Source organism: Indicator indicator, chromosome 40 (assembly GCF_027791375.1).
Source record: "Indicator indicator isolate 239-I01 chromosome 40, UM_Iind_1.1, whole genome shotgun sequence".
NCBI lineage: Eukaryota > Metazoa > Chordata > Aves > Piciformes > Indicatoridae > Indicator > Indicator indicator.
The window spans coordinates 938,942-966,570 of record NC_072049.1 but is presented as its reverse complement, the minus strand read 5'-3'; the positions used below and the strand labels follow the sequence as shown (position 1 = coordinate 966,570).

The following is a 27,629-nucleotide window of genomic DNA, read 5'->3' as shown; positions in this document are numbered from 1 at the left end:
ATGGAGTTTTGGTGCTGCTTTTCCCCTAAAGCCGCCGGGCAGGGTGGGGGGAAGGGGAGTGGTCACAGCAGCCCCCACTTCCGTGGGTGCCAAGCTGGGGCCCAGGCGGGGTCCAGTGGGTACTGCTGCCTCCCCCCAGGTCCCCACACAAGTGTCCTTGTCCCCCCCACCGTTTATTTACATTTTTTGTATGAAAATAAGGGACCTGTGAGATTCCACACACCCCCCCCCATGCCCCCCCTTCCCCTCCAGGTGCTGCCAAGTCCCCTCCAGGGGACCCCTGTCCATGGTGCCCCTGCCAGCCCCGGGGGGCAGGGACTAGAGCCAGGTCCTGGGTGTGTGCGGGGGTCGCACTCTGATCCCTCCTCAGGCGTTGATTAAAAAAGAAGGAGCTAAAAAGTCAAGTGGGGAGGGGCTGGTGTGGGAGTCCACTGCAGGATCCGGGGGGGGGTCTGTGAGTTCTCCTCCCACCGATGGCTTCTGCAGCAGGACCCGGGGGCAGCAGGGGCCGAGGGGCGGCGGAGCCTCAGTCGCTGTCCGAGCCCACGGCGGAGGAGCCTTTCCTTTTCCGCTTGGCCGGCTTGGGCTTGGTGTCCTCCTCCTCCTGTGCCAGAAAAGGGGAATTGGAGGGGGGTGATCTGCGGGCAGGGGGCACCCCACACCTGTCCTGCTCCTCCCCCGGGGGGGGTGGTGCGGGGGTCGTACCGAGGCGCTGCTGGACGCCGACTCCTCCTCGTTGTTGGGAGGCTGGGCGGCGCTCTTGCGGCTGCGGGGGCTGGCCAGGGCAGCTTTCCGGCGGCTCTTGGGGGGCTTGCTGGAGGAGTCTTCATACTCCTCTGCCAGCGAGAAGAGGTCGCTGAACCTGGAAGGAAGCAGGAGGTGGTGGGGGGTGGGCGCAGAGCTGCGTCCCCAGGCCCGGGGCAGGGGCTGCACTCACTTCATCTTGTGTGCTTCGTCGCAGCTGGCCTGGACGTGCTGCAGCGCCTGCAGGATCGGCGTCTGGCTGAAGACTGCCAAGGGAGCAGCAGAGTCAGACCCCAGGGTGGGCACAGGAGGCAGGGCACCCCCCTAGGTGCAAGGGGTTCCCAGTACCCAACTGAGCTTCCCAGTTCCTGTGTGCCCCAGAGGCACCTCGCACCAAAGGGAGATGGGCGGTGGGGCCCAGCCTGGGTGGTTGGGCACTGGCTGGGCACTGGCTGGGCACTGGTACGTACAGTTCTGCTTGGTGTTGGTCAGGTTGAGGCGGAGGCTGTCCAGGTGCTCCAGGATCTGCTCCAGGGTGAGCTGTGCCAGTTTGCTGCTGGAGCTGCGCAGGCTGAGGGGGGAGGAGCAGCACCAATTAGTCTGCACCCTACTCCCCCAGCTTGGCCCCCGCCAAAGCAGGTTGCAGGACCCCCCCCTGCTTGTAAGGGGGACAGTGTCATGGCCCCCAAGGTGATGTGGGGCACTGCCACTCATGGTGCCCCCCAGCAGCCAGGGCAGGGGGTCAGGGATGGGGAGGAGCAGGGCTTTTCTCCAGCACCCGGAGGGTGTCCTGAGGCTGCTTTGCTCCATAGCAGGAATTAGGGGATCAATCCTGCACTAAGTGCCCTGTGCTGAGCCCCAGGAGCGTGGTGCCACCACCCTGGGTGCTGCCAACAGCCAGGCCCCAGCTGGCTGCCCCTTAATGACCTGGGATTAGAGTGGGACAGGCCTGGACCCTGAGCAGAGTCCCCGTGGGAGGAGCAGCCCTGTGGGGGCCCTCCGGTGACTGGGAGGGTGCAGAATTCCCCAGCAGCCTCCCTGGGGAGCAAGGAAGTGGCCCCGGGGGTGGTTGAGACACTGCTGGCACTGGGCACCGTCCCAGTGTGTGCCCAGGGCACAGGGGCTGGTGAAGCTGTCCCAGGCACTGGGCTGGATGCAGCTCTGTGCCCCGGGGTGCGGGTGGGACCCCGGGGGCAGGGGTGGCAGCAGTGGCAGCTGCTGCTCTGCCAGCCCAGGACACTAGAGGTCCCTCCCGCCCCGGCAAAGGGCCTGCAGAGGCTGCTGGAGCAGCTCCTCCTCCTCCTCCTCCTCCTCCTCCTCCTCCCCACCCACCCCTGCTGCCAGCAGGGACCCAGCACAGAGCTGTGCCCGGGCCAGGAGCTGCCTCAGAGCCCAGTGCTGGACCCCAGAGTCCGGATAAAGGCTGGCACTGGGCACGGGGGAGGCCCTCACCTCTGCTGCTTGTGGAGCAGGAGGGGCACAGGGGAAGCAGGGGGGCCCCGGCCCTCACTTCTGGTGCTTGTGGGGCAGGGTGGGCAAAGGGTGGGCACCTCTGGCGCTTGCGGGGCAGGGGAGGCACAGGGTGGGCACAGGGGGGCACAGGGTGGGCACGGGGGCACCTCTGGTGCTTGCGGGGCAGGGGAAGCACAGGGTGGGCACAGGGGGCACCTCTGGTACTTGCGGGGCAGGGGAGGCACGGGGGCACAGGGTGGGCATGGGGGCACCTCTGGTGCTTGCAGGGCAGGGGAAGCACAGGGTGGGCACGGGGGCACCTCTGGTGCTTGCGGGGCACAGGGGAGGCACAGGGTGGGCACAGGGGGCACAGGGGCACCTCTGGCGCTTGCGGGGCAGGGGAGGCACAGGGGGCACAGGGGCACCTCTGGCGCTTGCGGGGCAGGGGAGGCACAGGGTGGGCACAGGGGGCACAGGGGCACCTCTGGCGCTTGCGGGGCAGGGGAAGCACAGGGTGGGCACAGGGTGGGCACAGGGGGCACAGGGGCACCTCTGGCGCTTGCGGGGCAGGCTGTTGTTCTTGATCAGCAGGGACTTGATGTGCTCAGCCAGGAGGTCGTCGTGCTTGAGGCCCCAGTGCCGCAGGACGCTGGTGGTGAACTGGTCCCCGGGGTGGCAGGGGCGGCTCAGCACCATCTTCACCATCTCCTCGCTGGGCCTGTGGCAAGGGCAGGGCAGGAGGGGTTGGCGGCTGGGACAGCCACTGCTGCCCCCCTGAGCCTGGGCCGCGCCAAGAGGGACGTGGCAGGGGAGCCCTGGCACGGCTGGGATGGGACCAAGCTCCCACAAGCACCACCTGGCAGCCTTTAGGAGCCCCAGGAGCATAGGTGCCAGGCTCAGGGGCCGAGGGGCAGCTGCCACCAAGCTCCTTGCCCAGCCCCCAGTGCCCGGCTGTGCCAGCCCCACTGCCTCCCTGCCATGGGCAAAGGGCTCCTGGCCCAGGCCCCTGCCGGGCTCTGCAGTGCCAGGGGCTGGAGCTGGGAGCAGATAAAGGAGCCTCATGTGCTGCACTGCTGGGAACCAGGGCAGTGCCCAGGCCACCCCAGCAGGCACAGCTTGAGGCCAAGGCAGTGCCCATGGGAGGCTGGGGACAGCTCCAGGATGTGCAAGGTGAAAGAAACTATTCCAGAATCCTCCAATCCCAGCATGGGAGGGTGGGAAGTGACCTCCTGCACCCTCCTGCCCCAGCAGGGCACCCACAGCAGCTTGCCCAGGGGCACAATGCCCAGGGGGGGTTTGGAAGCTCTCCACACCAGGAGACTCCACAACCTCTCTGGGCAGCCTGCTCCAGGCCTCCAGCAGCCTCACCCCAAACAACTTTCTCCTCATGGAGTCTCCTGGGTGCCAGTTTGTGCCCCTTGCCCTGTCCCTGGGCACCACTGAGCAGAGTCTGGCCCCAGCCTCTTGCCCCCCACCCTTTAGCTCTTGCTGGGCACTGCTCAGATGCCCTCTGGGGCTGCTCTTCTCCAGGCTCTCAGTCTCTGCTCCTCACAGGCTGTGGCCAGAGGTGCCCTGCAGTCCCCTGGCACTTACTTCTCTCGCCTGAGGTGCAGCAGCAGGCAGGACAAGGCCTCAGGATGGTCTGCAAAGGAAGGGACACAGTGAGCACAGCAGCTCAGGGCCATGCCCTGGCCTGTGCCCCCAGGGGCTGCTCACCTTTGTACTTGAGGTGCTGCAGGATGGGGATGATGGTCTCCAGGGGAATGCTGTGTGCCAGGAACAGCTGCCAGGTGCAGTACTGCTCAAAGGTCTCCCAGTCCAGGCTCTGAACTGTGGGGAGGCACAGGAGGGTGAGGGGAACCTGCAGGGCACCTGGGCAGCCCCAGGACTGTGCTGCTCCTGCCCCGTGTTCCGCCCACAGCAGGGCACTGGAGCAGGGCACAGTGCCCAAAGACAGAGGATTGGGGTCCAGGCTGTGCCAGGGCAGCTGCCTGAGCTGCACCACAAGTGCCAAGGCTGAGCAGGGGCCTTGGGGGACCTGGCAGGTGGCACTGGGGTCTGCTCTGCCAGCTGAGGCACAGGTGGCAGAGCTGCAAAGTCATTCCAGCAGCTGCTCAGAGCAAAGGCAATTAATGAGGCTCTTTAATTAACGAGGCTCAGCCCACTGCCTGCAGCTTGTGTAACACCCAGGCTGGAGCAGGGTGCTGGGGCTGCTCCCCACCTGCTGACCCCAGCCCCTGCTCCAGCCTTGGCTCTGCCCAAACCCACCTGACCCAGGGGGCTGTGGCCACAGCCAGCTCCAGCTCCTGCCCAGATGTGAGCCAAAGGGCAACAAGAGGAACTGGGCCCCTGGGGTGGGCTCTGCCTAGGGCCAGGTGATGGGAGGAGAGGAAATGGCCCAAAATTGTGCCAGGAGAGGTTCAGGTTGGCCATCAGGAACCATTCTCACTCTGCAAGAGTGGTCAGGGACTGGAGCAGGCTGCCAGGGAGGTAGTGGAGTCCCCATCCCTGGGGGTGTTCAAGAAAGGTGTGGCCGTGGCACTTGGGGCCATGGTTTTGGTGGCCATGGTGGTGCTGGTGATCTGGGAGGGCTTCTCCAACCTTACTGATTCCATGATTCTCTCTCATGTTTCCTCTTTCCCCTGTGCCCAGGCAGGACCTGCAGAGCCCTGGGTCAGCCTTTGCCTGGCACTGCAGCCCCAGGGCTCCCAAAGCAGCCCAAAGCCCATCAGGCACCCAGCTGGATCACCCTGCTCAGCCCAAGCCTCTTAGGGCTGCTGAGCCTTTAAGCAGCGACAGCAACACCAGGAGCAAACCCAGCCCCTGGCAGGACTCCAGCCCAGGAGTCCCTCTCAGAAGCTCGTGGGAGCTGCCAGCCTTTGCCAGGCTCTTCCTCCATCGGTGTGCCCCTGCCTGGCACTGCTGATCCTGCCCAGCTTGGCACAGGCCACAGCCCTCCAGATCAGAGAGGGTCGTGGTGGTCTTGGGCTGGTGGTTGGACTTGGATGATCTTGAGAGGCCCTTTCCAGGGAGGCTGGGGATGCCCTGCAGGGATTTGGGGTCTCTCTACAGCAGAGGGGTGGTGAAGGGCAGGAAAGGCTTGAGGGTGGCCCAGGAACCTCTCTGCCACCCCCTCCAGCCTCCCCCAGCTGCCCCCTGGTGCTACTCACTCAGGATGTTCAGCACCGAGTCCTTGCGGAACATCACCAGGTTACCCATCACCACATGGCACATCAGCTCCTGCAGCTGGGGGCAGAGAAGGTGGCATCAGGGGGATGCCCCTGGCCCTGCACAAGCCTCTCCTAAGGTGTGGGAGCAGCAGGGAAGCTCTGCCTCCGTCAGCCTCCTCTGGAGGAGCCTGGGGCTGCAGGTGGCTCACAGATCAGAGCTGGGTGAAGGAGCTGCAGGGAGAGGCAGCAGCAGCAGCAGGAAGTCACTGGAGGTTGATGGCTTCACACATCAGCACCCAGGCTGGGGAGCAAGTGTCACCCAGGATGGCCAGCAGATGCCCACAGGCCAGGTCAGGCTGGGATGCCACTGGGATCTGCTCTTTGTGCCCCAGGCTGTTCTGTCAACAGATGCACAAAGCCCATGGGAAGGGCTCAGCAGCCTGCTGGGAAAGCTCCCAACAATCCCAGAGCTCTGCTGGTGGCCCTGGAACATCTCTGGTCTGCAGCACAGGAGCTGACACTACCCAGACACAGGGTGCTGCCTCATCCCTGGGAGAGGTGGAAGCAGGGGAGTGGGATCCACTGGAGCAGGGGTGGCAGCTGAGGAGCAGCATTCCCTGTCCCTGGGCTCAGCTCCAAGGAACATTTTGGGTCCCACCTCCCTTCCTCCCTGCTCCTGAGCCTCTGGGTGCAGCCTGACCAGGTGCAAAGTGCTGGAGGCTCTGCCCCACTCACAGACCCCAGCGTGGGGTGGGCATGGGGGGCAGGCAGCCAGAGCATGGTGGGGGAAGAGCTGAAGAATGCCAGGAAGGAACGAGGGGAGAGGAGAAGGGAGGGGAGAGGAAACGCCGCAGGGCTCTGCTGGGAAAAACAAACCCGGGGCAGAGCCCAGCAGCAGCAGGGCCATGGAGGGGGTCAGGGCATCACCATGGCTCAAACCTTTCCTGTACCCAGTCTGCAGCTCAGGCTGCCAAGCCAAACTTGCTGGTGAGGAGTCCTGGCCCCTGAGCAGCTGGGAAAAGCAGCTGGCCAGGAATGGAGCACGGAGAGGGCGAGTCCCTGGGTTATCAGCAGATCCTGCTCCAGACCAGCCCAGACAGCAGAAACATGCAGCCCAGCATTCCTGCTGCTGCCCACCTCCCCCCCCCAGCTATTTTTGGGTTGCTTAATGGCAGCTTAGCAGGACCACAGGGAAAGGCTCCTTCCAGCAGGCCTTGGTCAGCCTGCAGTGGATCTCCCACCAGTGTGGGGAGAGCTGGGTGGGGTCTCAGCACTGCCTGCACCTTTCCTGCACATCCTGATGTGCCCAAAGCTTTGCATCCCACCCCCCAGCACTCAGCACCTCCCTGCCAAGGGGTCACACTGCTGATTATTTAATTACTGATAATCACTGCTACTGATTAGCCATGGCTGTGGTTTTTTTTTTTTTTTGCCAGTGCAACTCCAGAGGGATCAGAGCAGATCTCCCTCATTTCCTCCAGGGAGATCCCTTGGAAGAAGCAGATTGGAATCAGCCTCCTGAAGCTCCTTGAGGTTTTGGGGCTTCTCTTTGCAAAGCTCAAAGCCTCTCCCTCAAGAATGAGGCCAAGGAGGGCTGAGGAGCAGACCTCAGATGGGTTAAGTTTGGGTTTAAATCTCCTGGGAGTGGAGCAGACAACTCCTGCCACGTGGGGAAATGTGCTGCCCCCAGCCCAGACCCCTCCTCACCTGGAAGGAGTCTATGACAGCCACGATCATGTTCAGCAGCTCACTGCTCCGCAGGGTCTCGTCTGGGAACTGCAGCAGGACAAGGGCAAGGCAAAGCTCAGCAAAGACACAAGGCTCCTGTCCTCACAGCTGAGATGCTGAAGGGCTGGAGTAGGTCCAGAGCAGGGCAACAAAGCTGGGGAAAGGTCTGGATCTGCCAGGTGCAGCTGTCAGCAACCAGAGCAAGCAGAGCTGCACTTGGGCACAGATCAGCCAGGGCAGAGGGGTTAACAATGCCCAAGTTTTCCCTATCCTTGCTGGATTTCTCACCAGGGCCTCATGTTTTATGCAGCAATTCAAGGAACTAAAAAAAACAAAACAAAACAAAAAAAAAACACCCAACAAACCCCAAAGCCAACAGAGGGGGCAAAAGGCCAAGGAGCATTGGCAGCAGTGAGCTGTGGCTGCAGCACTCGGCTCTGGCTGCTCCCAGGACCTTCTGCCTGCCTGGAGCTGCTCACTGCACCCACAGAGGCAGGAACAGTCTGAACCCCCAAAAAGGGGGAGGCTGAGGAACCCCAAGGAGCTGCTCTGCAGCAGGATTCCACCCCCAGAGCACACAGCAGAGAATCCCAGGATGGGTTGGAGAAGCCCTTTGAGCTCACCCAGGCCATTCCCTAACTCGGGCAAGGCTGGGGCTGAGCCATGGGCCTCAGCACCACAGCTCTGCAGCTTTCAAACCCCTCCAGGCATGGGGATTCAGCCACCTCCCTAGGCAGCCTGGGCCAGGCTTGGAGAACCCTTTCAGGGAAGAAGTTTCCTCTGATGTCACAGAACCCAAGAACTCACTGGATGGGAAGGGACCTTTCAAGGCCACACATCCAACCGTGGCAGTCAGCAGGGACAGCCCCAGCTGGAGCAGGTTGCTCAGAGCCTCATCAACAGCCTGACCTGGAATGTCTCCAGGGATGGGCCCTCCACCACCTCCCTGGACAACCTGTTCCAGTGCTCCTCCACCCTCATGGGGAAGAACTCAGACCACATCCAACTTGCCCCACCCCCTGCTGGGATGTGGGACAGTGCCAGCTCTTTGCAGGTTCCTCTCCCCAGGCTGCTGCTCTGCCTCTTTCCCCACAGAAGCCTCAGGAGGAAGGGGTTGGATGGCCTCAGGGCCCAGCAGATGTTCCTGCTGAACCAGCCAGGAAGGGAGGAGGAGCAGGGCCAGCTCATTCCTCCCAGGGAATGAGAAAGCACAGGCAGAGCTGTGACCCCTCCAAGCTGCTGCCCTCCCTCCCTTCTCCCACCCTCCCCAGCACCACTCCCTGCAGCCCAGAGATCCTGGGATGCTTGCTGGGAGCAGCCTGGAGCTCTTTTCTACACCCAGCTCTGGAGTGCAGCAAGAGGCTTGGCAGGTCCTGGCAGCAGGAACCGCAGCTCTGTCCCAGCTCCAGCTCCAGCTCCAGCTCCAGGCTGTGACCCAGGGGTTGCCTCCTCCCCTCCTGCCCCAGCCTGGGGCTGCTGGGCCCTGCCTCACCTCGGTGTAGATGGAGGGGGTGAGGTAGCAGAGCAGGCGCACATCATCCTCCTGGCAGGCCTTCATGTCCATCATCAGGCAGGTGTGCAGGTCCCCCAGCTGTGTGGCCTGGGCAAAGGACTCATAGAGGTTCATCTTCCCTGCTGCAGCTTTGCTGGAGGAGAAGGATGGAGGTGAGGGAGGTGCCACAGCAAGGCCCCAGGAGCTGGTGCTGGGATGGCACCGAGCCAGCTCCTGGGGGGCAGCATGAGCCAAGCTGAAGCTCCAAAGCTTCCCCACCATCCCTACCTGGCTTTCAAGTAGTACAGGAGGTGGTAGCCAATCTTGGGTTGCTTCTGATAGAGCTCTGACAGGAGGTCCAGCAGCAGAGAGAAGCCACTGTTGTCCTCCTGCATCTGGCAGAGGTTCCTTGGGGGGACGGGACAAGGAGACAGCCACGTTACCCCAGACACCACAAACAGCTCCCAGGCCACCCTGGACACCTCTGCAGAGGATGTGCAGCAGCTGAAGGGTCAGGACCCAACAAACTCCACCCAGAGGGACCCACAGAGCAGCTGTGGCTTCCCTGCATTTTCAGTCTTTCTACGAAACACAAGAGGGGGCAGAAGGAAGCAACAAACTCTTCTTGACTGTGGGGTCAGCCCTGGGACAAGAAGGGACATGGCAGAAGCAGACCCCAGGGGGATCACAGTGGTGGTGGTGGTCTGGAGGCAGCCCTGAGAGGAGCAAATCTTTCCCAGTGGACTTACCTGAAGATTAGGTAGAGAGGTTTCCCCACTGACTCCTCCAGGGACCTGTGGGACAGACACAGTGGTCAGAGCTCTGGGCACTCCCCACCCTCTGTGTCACCCCAGGAATGGCAAGAGAAAAGCTTGTGGTGGTCCTCAGGCCACCAAGTGTTAGCCCCAGCTCACAAAGAGCCAGGAATGAAGCTGTAAACAGAACCAGCAGCTCTGAATCCAAGCCCTGCTCCAAAAGACCCCAGAGAAGCTGCACAGAGCTGGGTTGGGCATTTAGGACCTCGTGCTCAGGTGGCCAGAAGCTACCAGAGCATCACCTAAGCAGCTCTGCCACAGGGGCCTGCAGCAGCAGGGTGCCTGCACCCGTGGGGAGGAGGAGGAAGGACTCCTTCACACTTGGCTGTGGCAGCTGCTGCCATCAGGAGGCCCTGGATTGCTTCCCAGGGAAGTTGCCTGAGCACAGCCCAAGGCCATGGGACTGGGAGAAGCCCAGGTGGCAGAGTGAGAGGGTGAGACACCAAGAGCAGATCCTTACTCCTCTGTGATTTCTTCTGGCAGAACCTCACCACGGAAGTGAGCCTTGAAGAGCTCCTGCAGGCAGGAAGCCAGCACAGACAACTGCTCTGAGTCAAAGTCCTCCTGGTGGAGAGAAGGGGAGGGGTGAGAGGAGACAGCAGGAGCTCAAACCCAGCCTGCAAGCACAAGCTGGGAAGGAACCACAGAACCACTGAGGTTGGAAAAGACCTCCAAGGTCATCCAGCCCAACCATCAACCCAACCCCACCGTGGCCACCAAACCCTGTCCCCAGGAGCCATATGCTTTTTGAACACAGGCAGGGCTGGGGACTCCACCACCAACCTGGACAGCCTGGTCCAGTCCCTGACCACTCCTGCAGTCAAGAATTTCATTCTCATGTCCAACCCAAACCTCCCCTGAATGTCCTCAGGCTGCCCAGCCCGCACCAGTGCAGCTGCTCTGGTTTTCCAGTTAGGCACAGGGCTGCTCCCCAGCTCTGTGGTTACCTCCAGGACTTGATCCACGATTTCCTGCATGACCTCACACTGAGCTTCCGTGTCACTGGAGCACAAAAACAAGAGGAAATCCAAGTTACAGGGGAAGACACCGAGGGCAGGGCCAAGAGGGGCTCTGTGCTGAGCTGCCTCTGCTTGGCACACCCCCTAGGACCAGGGACTGGTTTTGACTGGTGCCAGGCCACACGTTGCAGAGATGCAGCCCTGCTGATGCAGCCCTGCATGGTGGTCCATGCAGCAGAACATGACCAGAGGACACCAACCTTCCCTTCTGCAACTGCAGGACTTTATCCTTCAGTGACTCATCCAGCTGGTCCAGGAAGGGGGTGATGTCAACAGGTTCCTCCACAAAGGTTTCTTTGATGGGATGGAACCTGAACTCCCTCTTCTTCCCTGCAGCAGAGAAAAGCAGCAGTGGAGCAGCTGAGTCTCCCAAGCTGCTGCATCTAGGAAGTCCTGGAGGCAACCTCTGTCCCAGCAGCAGGGGTTGAGTGGGGCTGTGGGGGCTGTCACCACCCCAGGACAAGCAGCATGTCCTCAGGGAGGTGGTGAAGGCTCCATCCCTGGAGACATTCAAGGTCAGTCCTGATGGGGCTCTGAGCAACCTGCTCTGGTTGAGGATGTCCCTGCTGAGTGCAAGGGGTTGGACTGGGGGAGCTTCAGAGGCCCCTTCCAGCACAGTGCATTCCATGACTCTGATTTTGACAGAGGGGTGGGAGGGAAGGGCTGTGTGGGAAGAGTCTGAGCTCTAGGGAATAACCAGACAAGGAGATGAAGCCCAACAGCCCTTCAGGCACAGATCTGGATCAGATCCATCAAGTCAGGCTGTCAGGGATGGGGAAGCAGTAGAACATTGCCCTCAACACCTCCTGCAAAGAAGGAAACCTGCATCTCCAGAAGGGGATCTGGCTGCTGCTGCTGCTGGGAAGGGGGCTCTGCAGGAACTGTGCTTCCAGAAGATCCTCCAACAGGAAGGGAAGGTGTCCATGAGCAGCCCCTGGCACAGGGGCAAAGCACTACAGAGCACTGGTGCCCAGCTGGCTGCGCTCCTCACCTTTGCTGCTCAAATCTTCCTCATCATCACTGAAGGCTGCCTCGGCGTTGTCATAGCAACTGTCCTCCTTCTCTGCCATGTGGTTGTCCATCTCCATGGAAACAGGCTCCTCAATCTTGACTGCAGGAGCCACAGAGGGGTCAGAGCAGACAGTGAGGTGCTGGGGAACTGCCAGGGCAGCACAGGCTGTGCCTGTGAGCCACCACCCACAGACAGGCCCCAGCAAGGAGCCAGCAGCACTTGGGAAGGGGCAGAAAGAGCCTGGGCTGAGCGATGGACCCTGGAGAGCTCCCAGAGGGGAAGGACCCTCCCAAGTTACTGCACTGAGCTCATGCCTGACTGGGGCCAGGTATGGCAGGATGGGACCACTCTCCACCTGACCTGCCCAGCACCCTTGGTGCTTCAGGCCTCACCCAGGCCACTGGCAGAGGCTGAGCTCCTGAGCAGGGCAGCAGCTCTGCCAGCCCCACGAGGCCAAGGGGCTTGGGGAAGTCCATGGCCCCCTACCAGCCCCAGCCCTCCTCTCCCCACAGTCCCAGCTCAGCCCTCCACAGGGCTGCAGGGAGCTGGGCTAAGTCCCACCTCTGGAAGGCAGCACCTGCCACAGCCTCCCTCTACCCCCTCCCTGCTCCCTACCTTCGATGGGGGGTGAGGGAGAGCTGCAGAACTCGGGGAACTTCTCCCTCAGCATGGCACGGAGCTCCTTGTCCAGCTTGGGGTTGTCAAAGAGAGGGGCCAGGTGTCTGTGGTGGGGGCAGGAAGGGGAAAGGAGATGAGAACAAGCTGGGACATGGAGCCTCATGGCATAACTTCTCCTTGGTGGACATGCCAAGGATCTCTTCCCTTATATCAGGGCTTTGGTTTGTCATGGACCACGAGCTCTGAGGTCCCACCTCCCTTCCTGCAGCTCAAGTAGGGTTCCCTCACTTTGCCACCATCGGGACTTGTGCCACCAGAAGGCACATGGGAAGTGGGGGAAGCTCCCTGGGAGGGGAATGTGGCTGATGCAGGAGCTGCCTGCAGGCTGGAGCACCATGAGCAAGGCTGCTTCCACCAGCTTAGAGACCAGAGAGGGCTGGGGACATCTCATCTGAAGCACAGTGGCCTGGGCTTTCCTAACCCATCCACTCCCTTCCTTCCAGGAACAGTTCCCAGGAGGAGCCTCAGCACCATAAAGCCCCAACTAAGGCTTCTGCCATGGTTCCTACACAACACCAATGTCCTCTGCAGCCCTTCCAGAGCCTGGGGGTCATTTGGCCTAGGCTGGGGAGACCCAGGAACAATGGTGTGCAGCAGTTCATAGCATCACAGAACAGGGTGGGTTGGAAGGGAACTTAAAGATCATCCAGTTCCAGCCCCCTGCCAAGGGCAGGGACACCTCCCACCAGCTCAGGCTGCTCAGGCCCTGCCCAGCCTGGCCCAGCTGTGCAGCTGCAGCAGGGCCCAGAGCTGCCTTACGCAAGGACTCTCTTCTCCACGATGTGGGTGAGGGAGTTGAAGACCCCTTGCCGGACGTGAGCCTCCAGGGGAGGGTAGAAGTTGGGAATGATCTGCAAGCAGGAGAAGGAGCACATCAGTGCCATGAAGCCTTCCAGCAGGACACAGCAAAGGCCACCAGTCAGCTTCTTGGGTCACCCTGGACTCAAACACAGCTCAGCTGACCTAGAGGCGCAGCAGGAGAGCTGGAGGGGGACCGGTCCATGCCTCTGGCTTTTCTACCTTGGTGCACCTTCCAGAGGTAAGAACACCCAAATGCTGCCTCATGAGCTGTGAGAAGCTCTGGGGCTGGCCAGGTCCATGCCTCAAAAGCAGCAGTGACAGCTGCAGGTGAATCCTTGGGCTGAGTGTCCACAGCCTGACACTGCTCCTGGCAGACCAGCAGAGGAGAACTCTCCCTCAGCCAGCCTCAGGTGAGGGCAGGCTGAAGATGCTCTGAGGACACCGAGCTCCTCTGCAGGGCTTGTCACACCCACTGAGGAACATGGAGGGGCAAAGGGAGGAGCAGGATTTTGGTTTGTGGGGGCTGGAGAACAGCAGCCAGATGAGACTTTGTCAGCTCCAGCACTACTGCCTCCAGGGGCTCCTGCAGTTCCCTTCCTGTGGCATCAAGCAGCAATGAGTCTTGGTCCTGCAGCCCTCTGGGGAGAGGAGCCACGTGTCCTGCCTGGCTGTTCCTACCCTTCCTGAGCAGGGGTGGCCCTCAGGGAGCTATGCAGCTCAGCACTGGCCTGCTCCCAGCTTCTGTCTTGGCAGAGAAGGGAGAGCAGCGACCCACAGCACGGTGCTGCTGCACCAGCCACAGGCAGCTCACAGCCCAGGGACCTGGCTGCAGTCCCTACGGAAGCAGCTCCTGGCCAGCACATTTCCACTCTGCTGCACACCAGGGACAAGTGGATGAGGATAAACCAAGCCCCAGCCTGACCCAGTGCCCAGCGTGGCCTCTGTGCAGCTGCTTGGGGCTGTTCCCTCCACACTGTCCCCTAACGACACTCCTGAGTAGTCTCCTCGGCCCATCAGTGCCAAGAGCGACCAGGAAGGTGCCAGGGGTCGCTCTCCCAGCCCACATCAGCCCCCTCCCCATCGTGCAGCTCCTCAGGCAGGGGACCCTCACCCGGCACATGAAGTCCAGCAGCGTGGCAGTGATGGCAGGGTGAGGCTTCATGGAGTGGTGCATCACCAGGATGGCAGGTTCTGGAGGAGACAGAGCAGGGGGGCCTGTGCTGCTGATGGCCAACCTAAACCTCCCCTGGGGCAGCTTGAGGCCAGTTCCTCTTGCCCTGTCCCTTGGCAGAAGAGCCCAACCCCCACCTGGCTCCAGCCTCCTCTCCAGGAGCTGCAGAGACCCAGAAGGTCTCCTCTCAGCCTCCTCTCCTCAGCAGCAAACCCTGGGCAGGGCAGGGGGCCGATGCCCTTTGGAGATGATCTGTTGGGCTTGCCCTACCAGCCCCTCCCTTGGCCCCAGGAGCGCCACCCCAGGACCCACCTATGTTCATGATGCTGTCCTTCTCGGGGTTGAAGAAGAGCCAGTCATAGAACAGTGCCAGCTTGGCATTGGAAGCAGCAACATTGGACTGGGGGAGAGAGCAAAACGGCCAAGCGCGTGACGGGCACAGCACTGAGCACCCCCTGCCCCACAGGCAGGGCAAGGCGGGTGCTGGGGGCCCCCCTGGCCAGAGGGGGAAGGGGTGGGAGGCGCCCCCCCCCCGTGCCCGCTCACCGTGCAGGTGGTGAGCAGCCAGCCGATGATGGCCCAGCGCGGCAGGATGTCGGAGCTCAGCACCTCGTTGGAGGGGTGCACCACGCCGCAGATGTAGCGGATCAGGTCGCAGCGCAGGGACTGGCTGTCGGGGGTGGACAGGTACTGCCTCTGGAACCAGTCCTGGTACCGCTTCTGCTGCCCGAAACGCACCTGCGGGCACAGCCGGCGCGCGGTCGGTGCCCAGGCGGCTGGGCCAAGGCTGCTGGGGGCTGGGGCTGGGGCCCCCCAGCGGCCTCCTCCACACTCTGCTCCTCCTCTGCTCCCACCTGCCCTGCCCTGTGCCCTCCCTCCACGCCCAGTGCCAGTGTGGGAGTGGGGTGCCGCGGAGCAGGCAGGGAGCTGTGGCACAGGCAGAGGACAGCCCTGAGGGGGGGCATGAGGCAGTTACCCGCGAGGTCATGAAGAGCAGCTTGGTCTCCATGTCGGGAGTGAGGCGACAGGCCAGGAACTTGCGAGAGGTCCTGGACTGGAGGAGCTGCAGGACACCTAGGGAGGGACAGGAGGTGGCCCTGTACTGTGGGGACAACACAGCACAAAGGGCATCCAGCAGGGACCTGCCAGCATCTGCAGCCAGCTGAGTTCGGAGCATGAAGCTCCACTCCCCCAAGGCTGGAAAGTATCTCCTAGGGTCACTGGACAACGCTTTGGGTTGGAAGGGACTTTGAAGGTCATCTAGTTCCAACCCCACTGCCATGGGACACCTCCCACCAGAGGAGTTTGCTCAGCTTGACCCCACCCTGCCCACCTGTGAACTGAGCACTGAGGACCTGGGGGTTGTGGATGATGTCCTTCCAGAGCTGCTCGAACTCGGGGATCCTTGCCACGTTCTGCAGCAGCCTCACGAGGTCTCGGCCAATCATGAAGCAATCCATGAACTGGGGGAGACAAAAGAAAAGGAGGAAGAAACCTCATTTAGTGTTTTACCTGCTTCTGAGAAGGGGGAAGGGAGAAGGCCCTGGGTGGGGGAGGCAGGAGGAGGGGAAGGGAGGAACAGGGAGTCCTTCACCCTTCCCACCAGCTCCAGATGATTCACTCTTCGCACAATGTCTCCACTCCTGCCCCTGCTTTGAAGCCAGCAGCTCCTGCGAGCTGGGCTGGCAGCAGGGAAGGTCAGCAGCTATTTTAAAATGTTCTGCTCTTGGGAAGCAAACAAAGCAGCCATAAATCTGCCCCTTTCTCCCCAGGACTGCAGCCAGGCTCTGAAGTTAAAAGATCTGACACTTGGTCAAGGAGGAAGGGCAGAGTGGGCAGGATGCTGCAGAGCTGTCGCTGCCCACGGGGCTGGACGTGAAGATTGCTACCTGCAGCCACCTTTGGTGGCTTCTCCTGCATGATGCAGGCTAAAGAGTGGCCTGGAGCTGGCTGCTGACTTCCTTGTAAGCCTGTGAGGACCCTCAGAGCCTCCCCCAGGGGATGGGCTTGGTAAGCCACAAGCACTGAGATGCCACAGCACCAGAAAGGTGGTTCCATAGAACCCTGGAATGGGTTGGATGGGACCTTCAGGATCAGCCAGTTCCAACCCCTCCGTCGTGTCCCATGGACACCTCCCACCTGCCCAGGCTGCTCCAGGCCTCATCCAGCCTGGCCTTGAACACCTCCAAGGAGGGGGCAGCCACATCCTCCCTGGGCAACCTGTGCCAGGGTCTCCCCACCCTCACTGCAACTCTTGTGCCACGGATGAGAGAGGCTGAAATGAGGCAGGTCCTTCAAAGCAGCTGCTCTGCCTCTCTACAGGACAAACTGGAACCCAGGAGGCTTCACTTGAGCTTCAGGAGAAACCTCTTTGGTGTGAGGGTGCTGGAGCCCTGGGAACAGGCTGCTCAGAGAGGTTGTGGAGTTCCCTGGAGCACCTCTACCTCCACCTGGACACATTCCTGTGCAACCTGATCTAGATGAACCTGGCTTAGCAGAGAAGTTGGACTGGATGATCTCCGCCAGGCTGCACCTCAGAAGCCACTCCCAGCCTCACACCCCAGAGAGCTGGGAGGGAGCCCTGGGGAGCCACAGCTCATATGTCCAGCTGCAGGAGCAACGTGGGCACTGCCAGCAGAAGGAAGGCTCAGCAAGGCCTCCTCTCCCTGCCAGCCCCTCCCCTGCTCACCCTCTCCCGGAGCAGGGAGATGCAGAAGTCGACCTCCTTCTGCCGCAGGGCCTGCAGCTGGGCCGTGCCGTGGTGGTCCACAATGAGCCTCAGGTAGGTGTAGACAGCCATGGCCACCAGCAGGCTGCTCTTCAGCACCCACTCCCTGCAAAGGAACCCAGCAGGGACCCTTCAGCCACCACTGAGGGACCCACAGCCTGAAGTGATGCAAATATAGAGACCTAGGACAGAGGAAAGTGAGGCAGAAAGGGAACAGCAAGGGCAGCCTCTTGTGCCACCTCCAAGGATGTTCATCTACAGAGCACCCCAAGGTGCTGGGGTGAGGAGCACCAGCAGAGGGGAGACACCAGCAGAGGTACCAAGAAAGGCACTTGGGACATGCTCAGTGGTGGTGCTGGGTGGATGGTTGGATTGGATGATCTCAGAGGGCTTCTCCAAGCACCCAACTCTGTGATTATGACACCAAGAGGTGCCAGGGCCTTCAATCTGGTTGGGAATGGAAGGGTTGAGTTTAGCACAGAGGAAACAGGGGGAAGAGCCAGAGGCCAGCCAAGCCTGGGGTGAGGGTCTCTCCATGCATGCTGGCGCTCGCTGGCACTCACAGCAGCAGCACACAGCTCCTCCTGGCATCAAAATCCCCAGGGCTGGCAGCTGTGGCCAAATAAATGCTGGAAACCCTGGGTTTGACCAGGGTAAGGAACAACCTGGGGAGGATTTGCTGCTCCTGGGACAGTACCGGGTGAGAGGCAGAGGTCAGAGCACTGCCCCTGCCCGGGGCAGGGCCGCAGGAGGAATTCTGCTCATCAGCAGCTGGTGGCTGCTTTGCCAAGGCAGGACAATGCTGAGCCCACAGGACAATACCTCCCAGATGGCCTCTCCACAACAAATTAAAGTTGCAGCCCTGATGAGGCAGGAGCTGTTTAAACACAGGAAGCTTTTTGGGCAATTAACTGCATCCGACTCCTCCGAGAGGAAAACCTCCCCCACAGCCCGGAGAAGATTCCTGGCTGCTGCTCCAGAGCCAAGCTGCTGCTGGAGGGGGAGGGCTCAGCACCTACTGGGTGCTGCACCTCAGGGAATGGTCCTGTCAGGGCCCCCCCTGAATGCTTTGGGTTGGATTAAGCTCCTCCAGTCCAACCATTCTCTAACTCCACAAGGCCGGGGCTAAGCCATGGTCCTCAGCACCACAGCTCCGAAACCCCTCCAGGGCTCCCCCAGCTAGGGAGTTGTGTCACAGCTTGGTCACACAGAGGGGACACAGAGGTCTCTAGAGCAGGAAGCCCTTCAGCAGCCTCCCACACAGGCTGTCACCACCCCAGCACTGCCTCTCTCAGCAGCCGGATGAGCTCTGCCCTGCTCCCCTCAGCCTCCAGCAGGGCCTCTCCATCAGCCATACCTCTGCTCAGTCAGGATCTCCAGGACATTCTCAGCCAACCAGATATTCTTTGCTGTCACATCCCCACCTGGAAGGCCAGCAGGGAAGAGAAAGTTCATCAGATGAACAGCTGAGGTTCTACCACCAGACTCAACCCAAGCACCTGGGGGCTAGCGGGAGGTGTCCCTGCCCATGGCAGGGGGGTTGGATCTGGATGAACTTCAAGGCCCCTTCCACTTCAAACCATTCTATGACTGGGAGAACATGGAGTCAGAAATTATCCCTCTGGAGAGCAAAAAAAGAGAAGCCAGAAAGGGATGGGATTCAGTAGCTGGAAAAGAGAAAACATTTCCAGCTGCCGAGTTTAAAAAAAAACAAACAAACAAACAAAAAAAAAAGGGGGAACAACATCTGCAAGGGATTGCCAAAGCCTCACACACAAACCAGGTGTCCAAGTGGTGGCTCCAAGCTCCCAGCGTGGGCCTTTGGCAGGGAGCAGAGCAGGAGCATGGAAAAGGTCTCAAGCAGGCAGGTCAGAACAATGGGATCACAACAATGGAAGCATCATAAACGTGGTGAGCAGTGAGACAGCCACGGAGAGCAGGGGCCCCAGGCAGGGAGGTGCAAGGGAGGGGAACCAAGGGGATGCCTCCAGCAGCAGCTTTCAGTCCTTCTCTGTTTGTTCTGGGACAGCAGGGCCAGGGCAGCTTGGCTGCAGCTCAGGACTCTGTCTCCTCCCTCCCCACTCTTCCTCCCCTGAAGAGCACACAGGACAATTTCCAGGCTGCCTGGGCCTGCACAGCACAGCCCCAGCAGCAGGGCTGCTGGTGGAGCATTGTCCTCCTTGGGGGACATCAGCAGTGCTGAGCACAGAGCACGGAGGAGGCAGTCAGGCACCGCTCCAGCGTCCACGTGAGCAGGGCTGACAGCCAGGGACTTGACCACCCAGGGGACCCTCTGACACTGCAGGGGGTGAAGCAGCCTCCTGAGGCTCTGGTGAGCTGCAGAAGAGCTGCACATGTGGCTCCTGCCACCCCAGAGGTCAGAGCAGGAGCTAAGGCTGCTGCTCCTGGTGCCCTCGTGCAGGGCTGTGGGGTGGGTGCTGGCAGCAGCAGCAACCAAAGCTTCCTGCTGGGCAGCACCTGCCAGAAGCCTCCTGGCTTTGGTGATTCACCCATGGTGGCTATTGGGAGCAGAAGACTCTTGAAGGCTGATCCCTGGCTCCAGCCTCCCTGGGGAGATTTCCTCACCAGACAGGTTGGGACAGGCTCGGTGCCCATCGGCTGGGGGAAGCCTGTCTGGACCTGGCTGCGTGGCAGCTCTGGTTCTGATGTCAAGAGCAGCCCTGGAAGGGCGCTGACAGTACCCAGCCTGCTGGCATGAGCTGGGGGGGGATTCCAGCAGGGGTCACCTGGCTGCCATGGCACAACTCACCTGCGATCTGCTTCATGAAGGTCATGCAGACGCCGTCCGCGCCCAGCACCCCGCTCTTGACCAGCTCCCGCAGCAGCCAGACCAGCTGGGCAGAGAGAGAGCAGCTGAGAGCAGGCCAGCTGCAGAGAGCCCCAAATGCCAGCATGGGAGGGTGGCAAGGGAGAGCAGCTGAGAGCAGGCCAGCTGCAGAGAACCCCAAATGCCAGCATGGGAGGGTGGCAAGGGACCCCTGGGCGTCATCTCCTCCAGGCCCCCTGCTCCAGCAGGGTGCCCACAGCAGCTTGCCCAGGAGCACAAGGGCTAGGGGGGGTTGGAAGCTCTCCAGACAAGGAGGCTCCACAACCTCTCTGTGCTCATCCTCCAGCTGGCAGGTGTGGAAGGGCAATTCTGGGCAGGGAACCTTCTCCTCACCTGTGTCCGACAGGTGTCCTGCAGCTTCAGGTACTTCTCCATCAGGATGTGGTTGATCTTGTTGAGGACAATGTTCATCCCATCCCTGCTCACCAGGGCCAGGTCCCTGTAGCACTGCAGCAGGGAGGGGCAGGAGGTGGTTACAGGGGAAGGACCAGGACACAAAACACCAACTGCTCTCACCAAGCCTGACCAACAGCAGCGAAGGAACTGACCTCAGAGAGCATCGAGGCCTGCAGACCCCCGGGGCTGACCCAAACCAGCACCCCAAGGCCCTGCTTCAGGAAGGATCAGCCAAGAGTCAAGCCCAGGTCACCTAAGGTCCCAGGGCTCCAGGCTCCCAGTACCAGTGAGAACTGGGACTGCACTGGAGTCACTTGCATGGGGCTCAGGGACACTGCCCTGTGCTGATGGCTCAGTTCCACGGCAGCTCCATGGAGATGCAGGAGCTGAGGGAGAGCATCCCCAGGCCCCCTGCTGCTGACACAGGTGTCTGAGGTCCCTGTCCCTGGGGACATTCAAGATCAGACTTGATATGGTCCTGGGCAGCCTGATCTAGTTGGAAGTGTCCCTGCTGCCTGCAGGGGGGTTGGACAAGGTGACCTTGGAGGGTCCCTTCCAACCCAGTGCCACCTGTGAAGCTGTGATTCTGTGCCTCCAGCAGCCAGAGGCCATGGAGCAAAGGGGGCAGCTCCCCAATGCCCTCTGCTCAGGACAGCAGGGGGTGAGGGTGATTAGGAAGCAATTTGCTAATTGGTACTGCAGCAAGGTTAATTTGAGCCAGAGAATGTCAGGATACTGCAGAGAGCAGGGGTCTGGTCCCTGCATCCTTTGCCAGAGAGATAATGAGGCCTCAGAAGATCTCTTTGATGAGACTCCCTGATGCTGCTCTGGCTTCCTCCTCCCTTTCTCATCCAGCACTGTGCAAAATCTCGACAAAAACATCCCAGGCAAAAGCCCAGAACCCAGAGGTGGAGACAATCTGGGGCCATTAATTGCTCTGGAAATGCTAAATGAACACCCACAAAGCAGAGCCAGACCCAAAGGTTCCATGCAAAGGACAACCTGGCCAGGAATTCACAACATCTCCCTGGGCTGCAGCAGCTTTGGGAGAGAAACACAACCATCACCTGCTGGGCTCCCGGGGTACCAGGTGCCCTGGGGGCTGCCAGGGCTTGGGCAAAGCTTCTGTTTTGTGTGGAAACCACCAAACACCAACTCTTGGTGTTGGCAGGTCCTGACTCTGCCTGGATCCCACCTCCTCTGCTTGATGATGGAATCAGGACCACCCCTCGCCTTGGCACAATCCTGGCACCCAGGAAGGAGGTTTCTTGCACCCCCAGGAGCACCAACAAGAGGAATATTTTGCCAATTTAGAAGCTTTCCCAAGCACTGAGAAGATTCCCTCTGGGGCTGCTCTTCAGGCTCTCAGCCCCAGGGAGCTCTCAGCCTTTGCTCTTCACAGAGCTGCCCCAGGCCCCTCAGCACCTTCCCAGCCTCCTCTGGATTCTCTCCAGTAGCTCCCAAGGATGGCAGCGATGATCCAAAGGACTGAAGAAGGCTTTCAGGGCTCCAGCAGCTCATGGAGGGGTGGAGAGAGAACCTGACTGGCACGACTCCTGCCAACAATCCAGCATCCCCTCCCCGCTGCCGGCAGCCTGGAGCCGCTCGCCCAGGCCACTTAATTAACAGGAAGGGACAAATGACAAATGGCTGCTTGAAACCAGGGGAGAAGAAAAAGAAAACAGCCATGGAGTGGAGGAGAGAGGCTCCAGAAGCAGGGCAGAGGAGGGACTTGATGGGCAGCTGCTGGAGAGGATGCGAGGGAAGCGCTGGGCAGCGGGGAGGGCACAGGGAGGGCTCGGTGCCCCCTGATCTGGGGGCAGCACCTTAATTAAAGGGGGAGGGAAAGAGAGCTGATGGCCAGCTGCTGTCACTTGGATATTTGAAGGTAGTCAAGTGTCCCTCCTCTCAGCTGGACAACTTTAGCACATCTGATCTCTCCTGGCTGGCAGCAGAGGGGCTGGAGGAGACCTGGAGGGCTTCAGCTGATCCTGCACTGCAGGCAGGGCAAGGGCTCTGCCACCTCCTGTCCCACCCACTGGGGAGGGCAGCTCAAGCCCAAGAGCAGTCAGGCCCCAAGACTCCCAGGACAATCACAGAACGTAGGGGTTGGAAGGGACCTCTGGAGATTCCCCCACTCCAAACCCCCCTGCCAGAGCAGGGTCACCTAGAGCAGGTCACACAGGATGGCACCCAAGAGGGTTTTGGAGGACTCCAGGGATGGAGGCTGCACCACCAACCTGGGCAGCCTGCTCCAGTGCTCCACCACCCTCAGAGAAGTTCCTCCTCGTGTTTAGATGGAGCTTCCCACGGGGAAGGGAGCTGCACCCTCAGTGCCAGGCTCCATCCCACCAGCACTGCCAAGGCAGTGAGGAGCTCCAGGAGCTAGCACAGATCGATTGCTGCCGTGGAAAGAGCTCAGCCCTCACAGGAGTGATTCTGCCAGGAGGGAACACTGCAGGAGCCACCCTTGGTCCAGCACAGCCCCACCAGCCACTCCACCAGCTTCAAGAGGCCACTCCAACCCTTTCAAACCCTCTGCAGCATCTGAAGGACATCCAGACACAGCCCCCTAGCACCACTCAGCCTTTCCCGCAGCGTTTTTGTTTGCGTTTGGTTTTCCAAAGAGAACTTTTTTTTTTTTTTTGGTCCTAGAACACATCATTTCCCAGTATCATTTTCCATTCCCCAGTTTCCAGCATCAAATCCACAGCCAGAATCTCTGGGACAGAAAACATTCACCTTTTGGGACTGGGATTTTAAAATGACAGTTTCAGTTATCTAAAAATCAACTCCACGGAGGGGGACAGCCCAGAGGAGCTTTTCTAGCAGCTGAACACATTCCCCCCCTAGAGCCCAGGGGCTTGCTTCTGTAGGCATCTACCCCTGGCTTCCAGCAGGAAATCCACTCTGGAGCACCACACTGAGGGTGGTGGAACACTGCAGGAGGTTGCCCAGAGAAGTGGTAGAAGCTCCATCCCTGGAGCCAAGCCAAGTCACTGCCCTGCTACAATAAACACTGAGGGCTCCAGCCAGGAGCCTTCTGGTGCCTGCATGAGACCCAAAACTTCCACAGCTCCCAATTCCTGGCTGCCTGGAAGGGAATGAAAAACAACCATCTCTGATGGCTCAAGCTTCTCTGTGCTTCCAGCAGGTGCCAGTCTCTTACCTTCTGTGCCTGGGCAGGTTCAGTCAGGACCAGGGTGAAGAGACCCAGGCAGATCTCCTCATGCTGGGGGGTTCCTTTGCATATCTGAGAGAGAAAAATGCAAGAGCTGTTGGTGAGCAACTCAGAGGGAGGTTGGAGGAAGCACCAGCAGTCCTCTCAAGACCACCAAAACAAGGCAAGGGAGCAGCCAGCAGCCCGTGAGGAATTCCCAGCAGGATCACAAGGGAATAAAAGCACAGCTGGGGTCTCCCCAAGGTTTGCATCCTGCTGTGAAGCTTGTGCTGGGCAAATCTCTTGGTACTGGAAGCTTCCCAGGGGTTTTAGTGGCACCACTTCAGGATATCTCATTCCCTTGACAAGAGCAGCAGCAGGTCCCTGATCCCTGTCCTGCAGCTGGGACCTGCCCAGGCTCTTCTTTCCAGACTCTTCTACAACCTGCTCACCCAAGTGGGGAGGGACTTCATGAGGCTCCAGTGCCCTGAAATCCAGGTTGGCTGATGTTTTCCCAATTAAGGGAAGGCAACTCAGCAGAGCTGACTCCAAGGTGTTCCGGGGAGGAAAAAAAATGCAACCAACATATCTGCGAGCCCCTGGCCGTGTCACAGCTGTCCTTATAGGGTAACATCTGCAGCTCACTGGGGAGTATTTTAAGACTCTGCAGGGTTAGAAATAAATGCTCCAGCCCTAGACAGAAAGGCAGAACCTGCCCTTTCCAGTGGTCTGGCTGTGTGGAGGCCAGGAAAAAGCTGATCCCAGCCGCGCAGGAGTGCACAAACACACAAGAAAGATAAACAGCAGCAGCAGAGGGACAGCCTCTGCCTGTGTGGAGAGAGGCTCTCAGCTGGGCTGCAGCAAGAAGCTGCTCTGCAGGTGGGCAGTGACGAGACAAGGATCAGAGCCACGACACTTGGGTTGTTAAAGGGTTAACAGCTCTGGGAACCACTGAGAGCTGCAAGGCTCTGAGTTGCTGCCTGTGTTCTGCGGCTTGCTGCTGTGGGTCCAGCAGACCCTGGTTGCAGGCAGGCAGGATGCCCCTCTCTCTCCTCTCTCTCTCCTCTCTCTCCCCCCTCTCTCTCCTCTCTCTCCCCCCTCTCTCTTCCCCCTCTCCAGATGCCACTTACATGAGCATTGAGGGCATCGTTGGCCTCCCTTTCTGACAGGCCACTGGTCAGCGACGTCACGATGCCCACGCACCTCTCCAGCCTCTGAAACAAGAGAGCCAAATGTGACCAGCAGGGAAGGACAAGAACAGTGGAGCCCCTCCCCAGCACCAGGAGCTGCAGCAGAGACCCAGGGAGGGGGCAGCCACAGCCTCCCTGGGCAACCTGTGCCAGGATCTCCCCACCCTCACTTCTCAAGAATTTCTTCCTCATCTCCAGTCTCAATCTCTCCTCAGCCTGGCACTCCCAGCCCTTGTTAAAAGTCCCTCCCCAGCTCTCCTGGAGCCCCTTCACATCCTGGAAGGCTGCTCTGTGGTCTCCCTGGAGCCTTCTCTTCTCCAGGCTGAACAGCCCCAACTCTCCCAGCCTGTGTTCACAGCAGAGCTTCTCCAGCCTCTGCTCATCCTTGTGGCCTCCTCTGGCCCCACTCCAGCAGCTCCATGTCTCTCTTGCCTTGTTCTCCCCACACTGCAGCCTGTTTACTGCAGGCCCTGGATGGCTGCAGTCACTCAGGGTTTTCCTGTGTACTCTCTGTTGTTTCCTGTTTGTTCCTTTAACACAAGAAACTCCAAAGTGGCGACAGCAAATCCATCACCACTCAGGAACGTGATTAATGCCCAAAGTTTGTCCCTCTTGACTGGGCTTTGAGGTGCAAATTCTGCTCTCCAGTGGTTTAAGAGCTACAGGAGGAAGGTTTGCTGGTGAAGCAAGGTCTGTTCTCTGCAAAGTCTCCTTCTGGTGTTTGGTGTTGGCCAGGATCTGTCACCACGAGCCCCATGAGCTCCCCCACTCACAGTGGCTCCTTCCCAGACCTGATGATCTTAGGGAAAGACCCAGGTGGGAGCAACCTGGATCCCAAGAGATCCACACTGGTTGCCTGGAGCTGATTTCCAAGCCCAGCTGTAGCTCTCAGCTACACTGGGCTCACACAGCTGCCATGGGTCCAAAGCTGGGAACATTCTGTCCAGACCTGGACAGGACCCAAAACACACATGGGGACCAAGGAGTGCTTTGAAGGGACATAAATACCCTGCAAATGGCAAAGGAGAGTTTCCAGACCTTGAGGCCTTGCTATTCCTGTTACCACCCTGTTTTTCTCCTGGAATTGAAAGCCAGCATGGCTGGCTGTACCATTTCATGAGCCCCAGATACCCCACACCATAAAAAACCAGCTTTGGGAAGAGCCCTTAACACTCCCTGAGCTGACTCTATGAGCCAGATGCAAACCAGGGCCTGGGCAATGCATCCACCTCACCCAGGGCCAGCTCTCCCACAGCTCCTCCACACCAGGAGCAGATCCCAGTTGTCTTGGGGAGACCCCAAGCCATCCCCACCTGTAAATCAGGTCTCTCTTCCCAGTGCAGGAAGAAAAGCTCCATGGGGAAGCAGGACAGCACTGTGCCATCTGGGGCCTGGTGAGCAGAGGGCAGCAGCACTCCCAGGTCCTTCTCCACAGAGCTGCTTCCCAGCAAGTCACCCCCTCCCCAGTACTGGTGGAGAAGGTTGCTCCTCCCCAGGTGCCAGACCCTCCACTTGCCCTGCTTGAACCTCAGGAGGTTCCTCTCTGCCCAGCTCTCCAGCCTAGTCCTGCTCCACCACCTGTGGCTACCCTGCACAAACAAGTCTGGGGCAAGGTGGCCATGGAGACCCCACCTGGAAAGTGGTTTCTGCTTGGAGTGAGCCCCCTCCTCACACAGGGATGGGCAAGGGGAGCAGCCTGAGCCCTTAACCCACCCCCTGGAGCCCCCCTGCCCCAAGCCCCAGGCACCTACCTCCTCCATCTCATCCTTGGCATCCAGAAGAGTGGAGACCAGCAACTTCCCTCCTCCTCCTCCTCCTGCTGCTGCTGTTCCCCCCTTCCCCTTCTGCATCTCCATGGCTGGGGCAGGGGGGAAAAAGAGGGGGGAAGGCAGCCCCTATCTAGGGGGCTCGGCCTGAGAGGAGCCCCCCCACTTTTTGCTTGGCGATGCCCCCCCCACCCAGTTCTTCCTCGTGGGACGATGAGGAGGGGGCGTTATCAGAAGTGTCCCCTCTCTGGAGCACCCCCAGTCCAGCACTAGGGTGGAGGGGACAGGGGCACCCTGTGTCCTCCTCAGGAGCTTCACCCCAGGGGACACGGTGGGGAGGTCGCAGGGCTGCCCCCCTCAGCAGGGGTGAAGAGGCTGCTCTTTGACTAGGACAGGTCTGGGGCCTGCGGCCGTACTGGGGGTGCCCGGTGCTACCGGACAGGCCCTAGGAGAGGGTGCAGGGGATCAGGAGGGGGCCGTGGAGGGATCCCGGGTGGGCTGTAGGGAGGGAGAGGAGCGGGTCACCGGGCGTGCCAGAGGAAGCCTGGAGGAAGGGAGGCCCCCAGGGGGAGGCCTGTCAGGAGGGGGGTCCTGGAGGCACCCCGCCGAGGCGGAGGTGGCCGGGGGGTGACAGGTCCCCCTGCGCGGTGCGGGACAGGTCGGGGCCGGCGCAGCGGCTGCCGCCAGGAGTAGGGGGGGCTCCGCCGGGGCGTGGCGGGGGTCTCGGTGCCGGGGGGAGGGGAGCAGCGGCGACTCCACACCCCCCGCCCAGCGCCGCGACCGGAAGTCACTGGAAGAGGGACGGGAGGGCCCGGCGGGAAGAGGAAGCAGCCAGCCGCCGGAAGTGACCGCCCCTCTCGCATTTCGACCAATGACGACAGAGATGAGGCTCGGAGTGACAGCGCGGCTAGAGGGGAGGGGCCGCTGCGTGCTGTTAGACCAATAGGGGGAAGAGGGTGGGGCCTACCAGTGTGGACGCTCCGCCCCCCGCGCGCTGGGATCCGCGCGCGGCCGGGATCCCCCGGAACTCCCTGAGACCCTTCCGGGACGTGCACGGCTGGGACCCCCCAGACCCCTCGGGCCAGCCCCGGGACGTGCACCGCCGGCACCCGCCCGAGCCTTCCCGGCAGCCCCCGGGAATTTTGTGCCCCCGTCCCCGGAACGTGGCACGTCCGGGACCTCCCCAGAACCCTTTGGACGTCCTCAGGATCTCCCGAGCCATGGCACTGTCAGGACCTCGCAGACCTCCCTCGAGACTGGCACGGCCGGGACCCCACCCCCCCACCCCCCCACCCCCCCCCGGGACATGCATGGTTGGGCACCCGGGGGTCTCCTGGTCCCCGGTCGAGTCTCCCCTCGCCCAGGTTGTGCACCACCGGAACCGCCCCTCACCTCCCCCGCTCTGGCACCCCCTCCCGGTTCCTCCAGCCCTGCAGACCTCCCCGGGGTGCCCCTTTCC

The 27,629-nt window shown here is 60.7% G+C and overlaps 1 protein-coding gene across 1 annotated transcript; it reads right to left on the bottom strand.

The window, feature by feature from the left end:
- Positions 1 to 290: 290 nt before the first annotated feature.
- INTS3 (integrator complex subunit 3) lies at positions 291 to 26,179 on the bottom strand. Its single transcript, XM_054397028.1, has 30 exons — positions 26,156 to 26,179; positions 24,345 to 24,428; positions 23,224 to 23,307; positions 19,992 to 20,105; positions 19,581 to 19,665; positions 18,168 to 18,234; positions 16,772 to 16,916; positions 15,416 to 15,545; positions 15,059 to 15,156; positions 14,629 to 14,820; positions 14,395 to 14,482; positions 14,023 to 14,102; positions 12,870 to 12,961; positions 12,048 to 12,154; positions 11,412 to 11,531; positions 10,621 to 10,750; positions 10,349 to 10,403; positions 9,862 to 9,965; positions 9,336 to 9,380; positions 8,875 to 8,994; positions 8,587 to 8,740; positions 7,074 to 7,142; positions 5,367 to 5,442; positions 3,913 to 4,026; positions 3,790 to 3,838; positions 2,747 to 2,914; positions 1,215 to 1,315; positions 938 to 1,010; positions 706 to 862; positions 291 to 604 (listed from the first exon to the last, which is right to left on the bottom strand). The coding sequence occupies exons 1-30, from the start codon at positions 26,162 to 26,164 to the stop codon at positions 527 to 529; spliced, it is 2,988 nt and encodes a 995-aa protein (XP_054253003.1). The 5' UTR covers positions 26,165 to 26,179; the 3' UTR covers positions 291 to 526.
- Between the last annotated feature and the right edge of the window lie 1,450 nt (positions 26,180 to 27,629).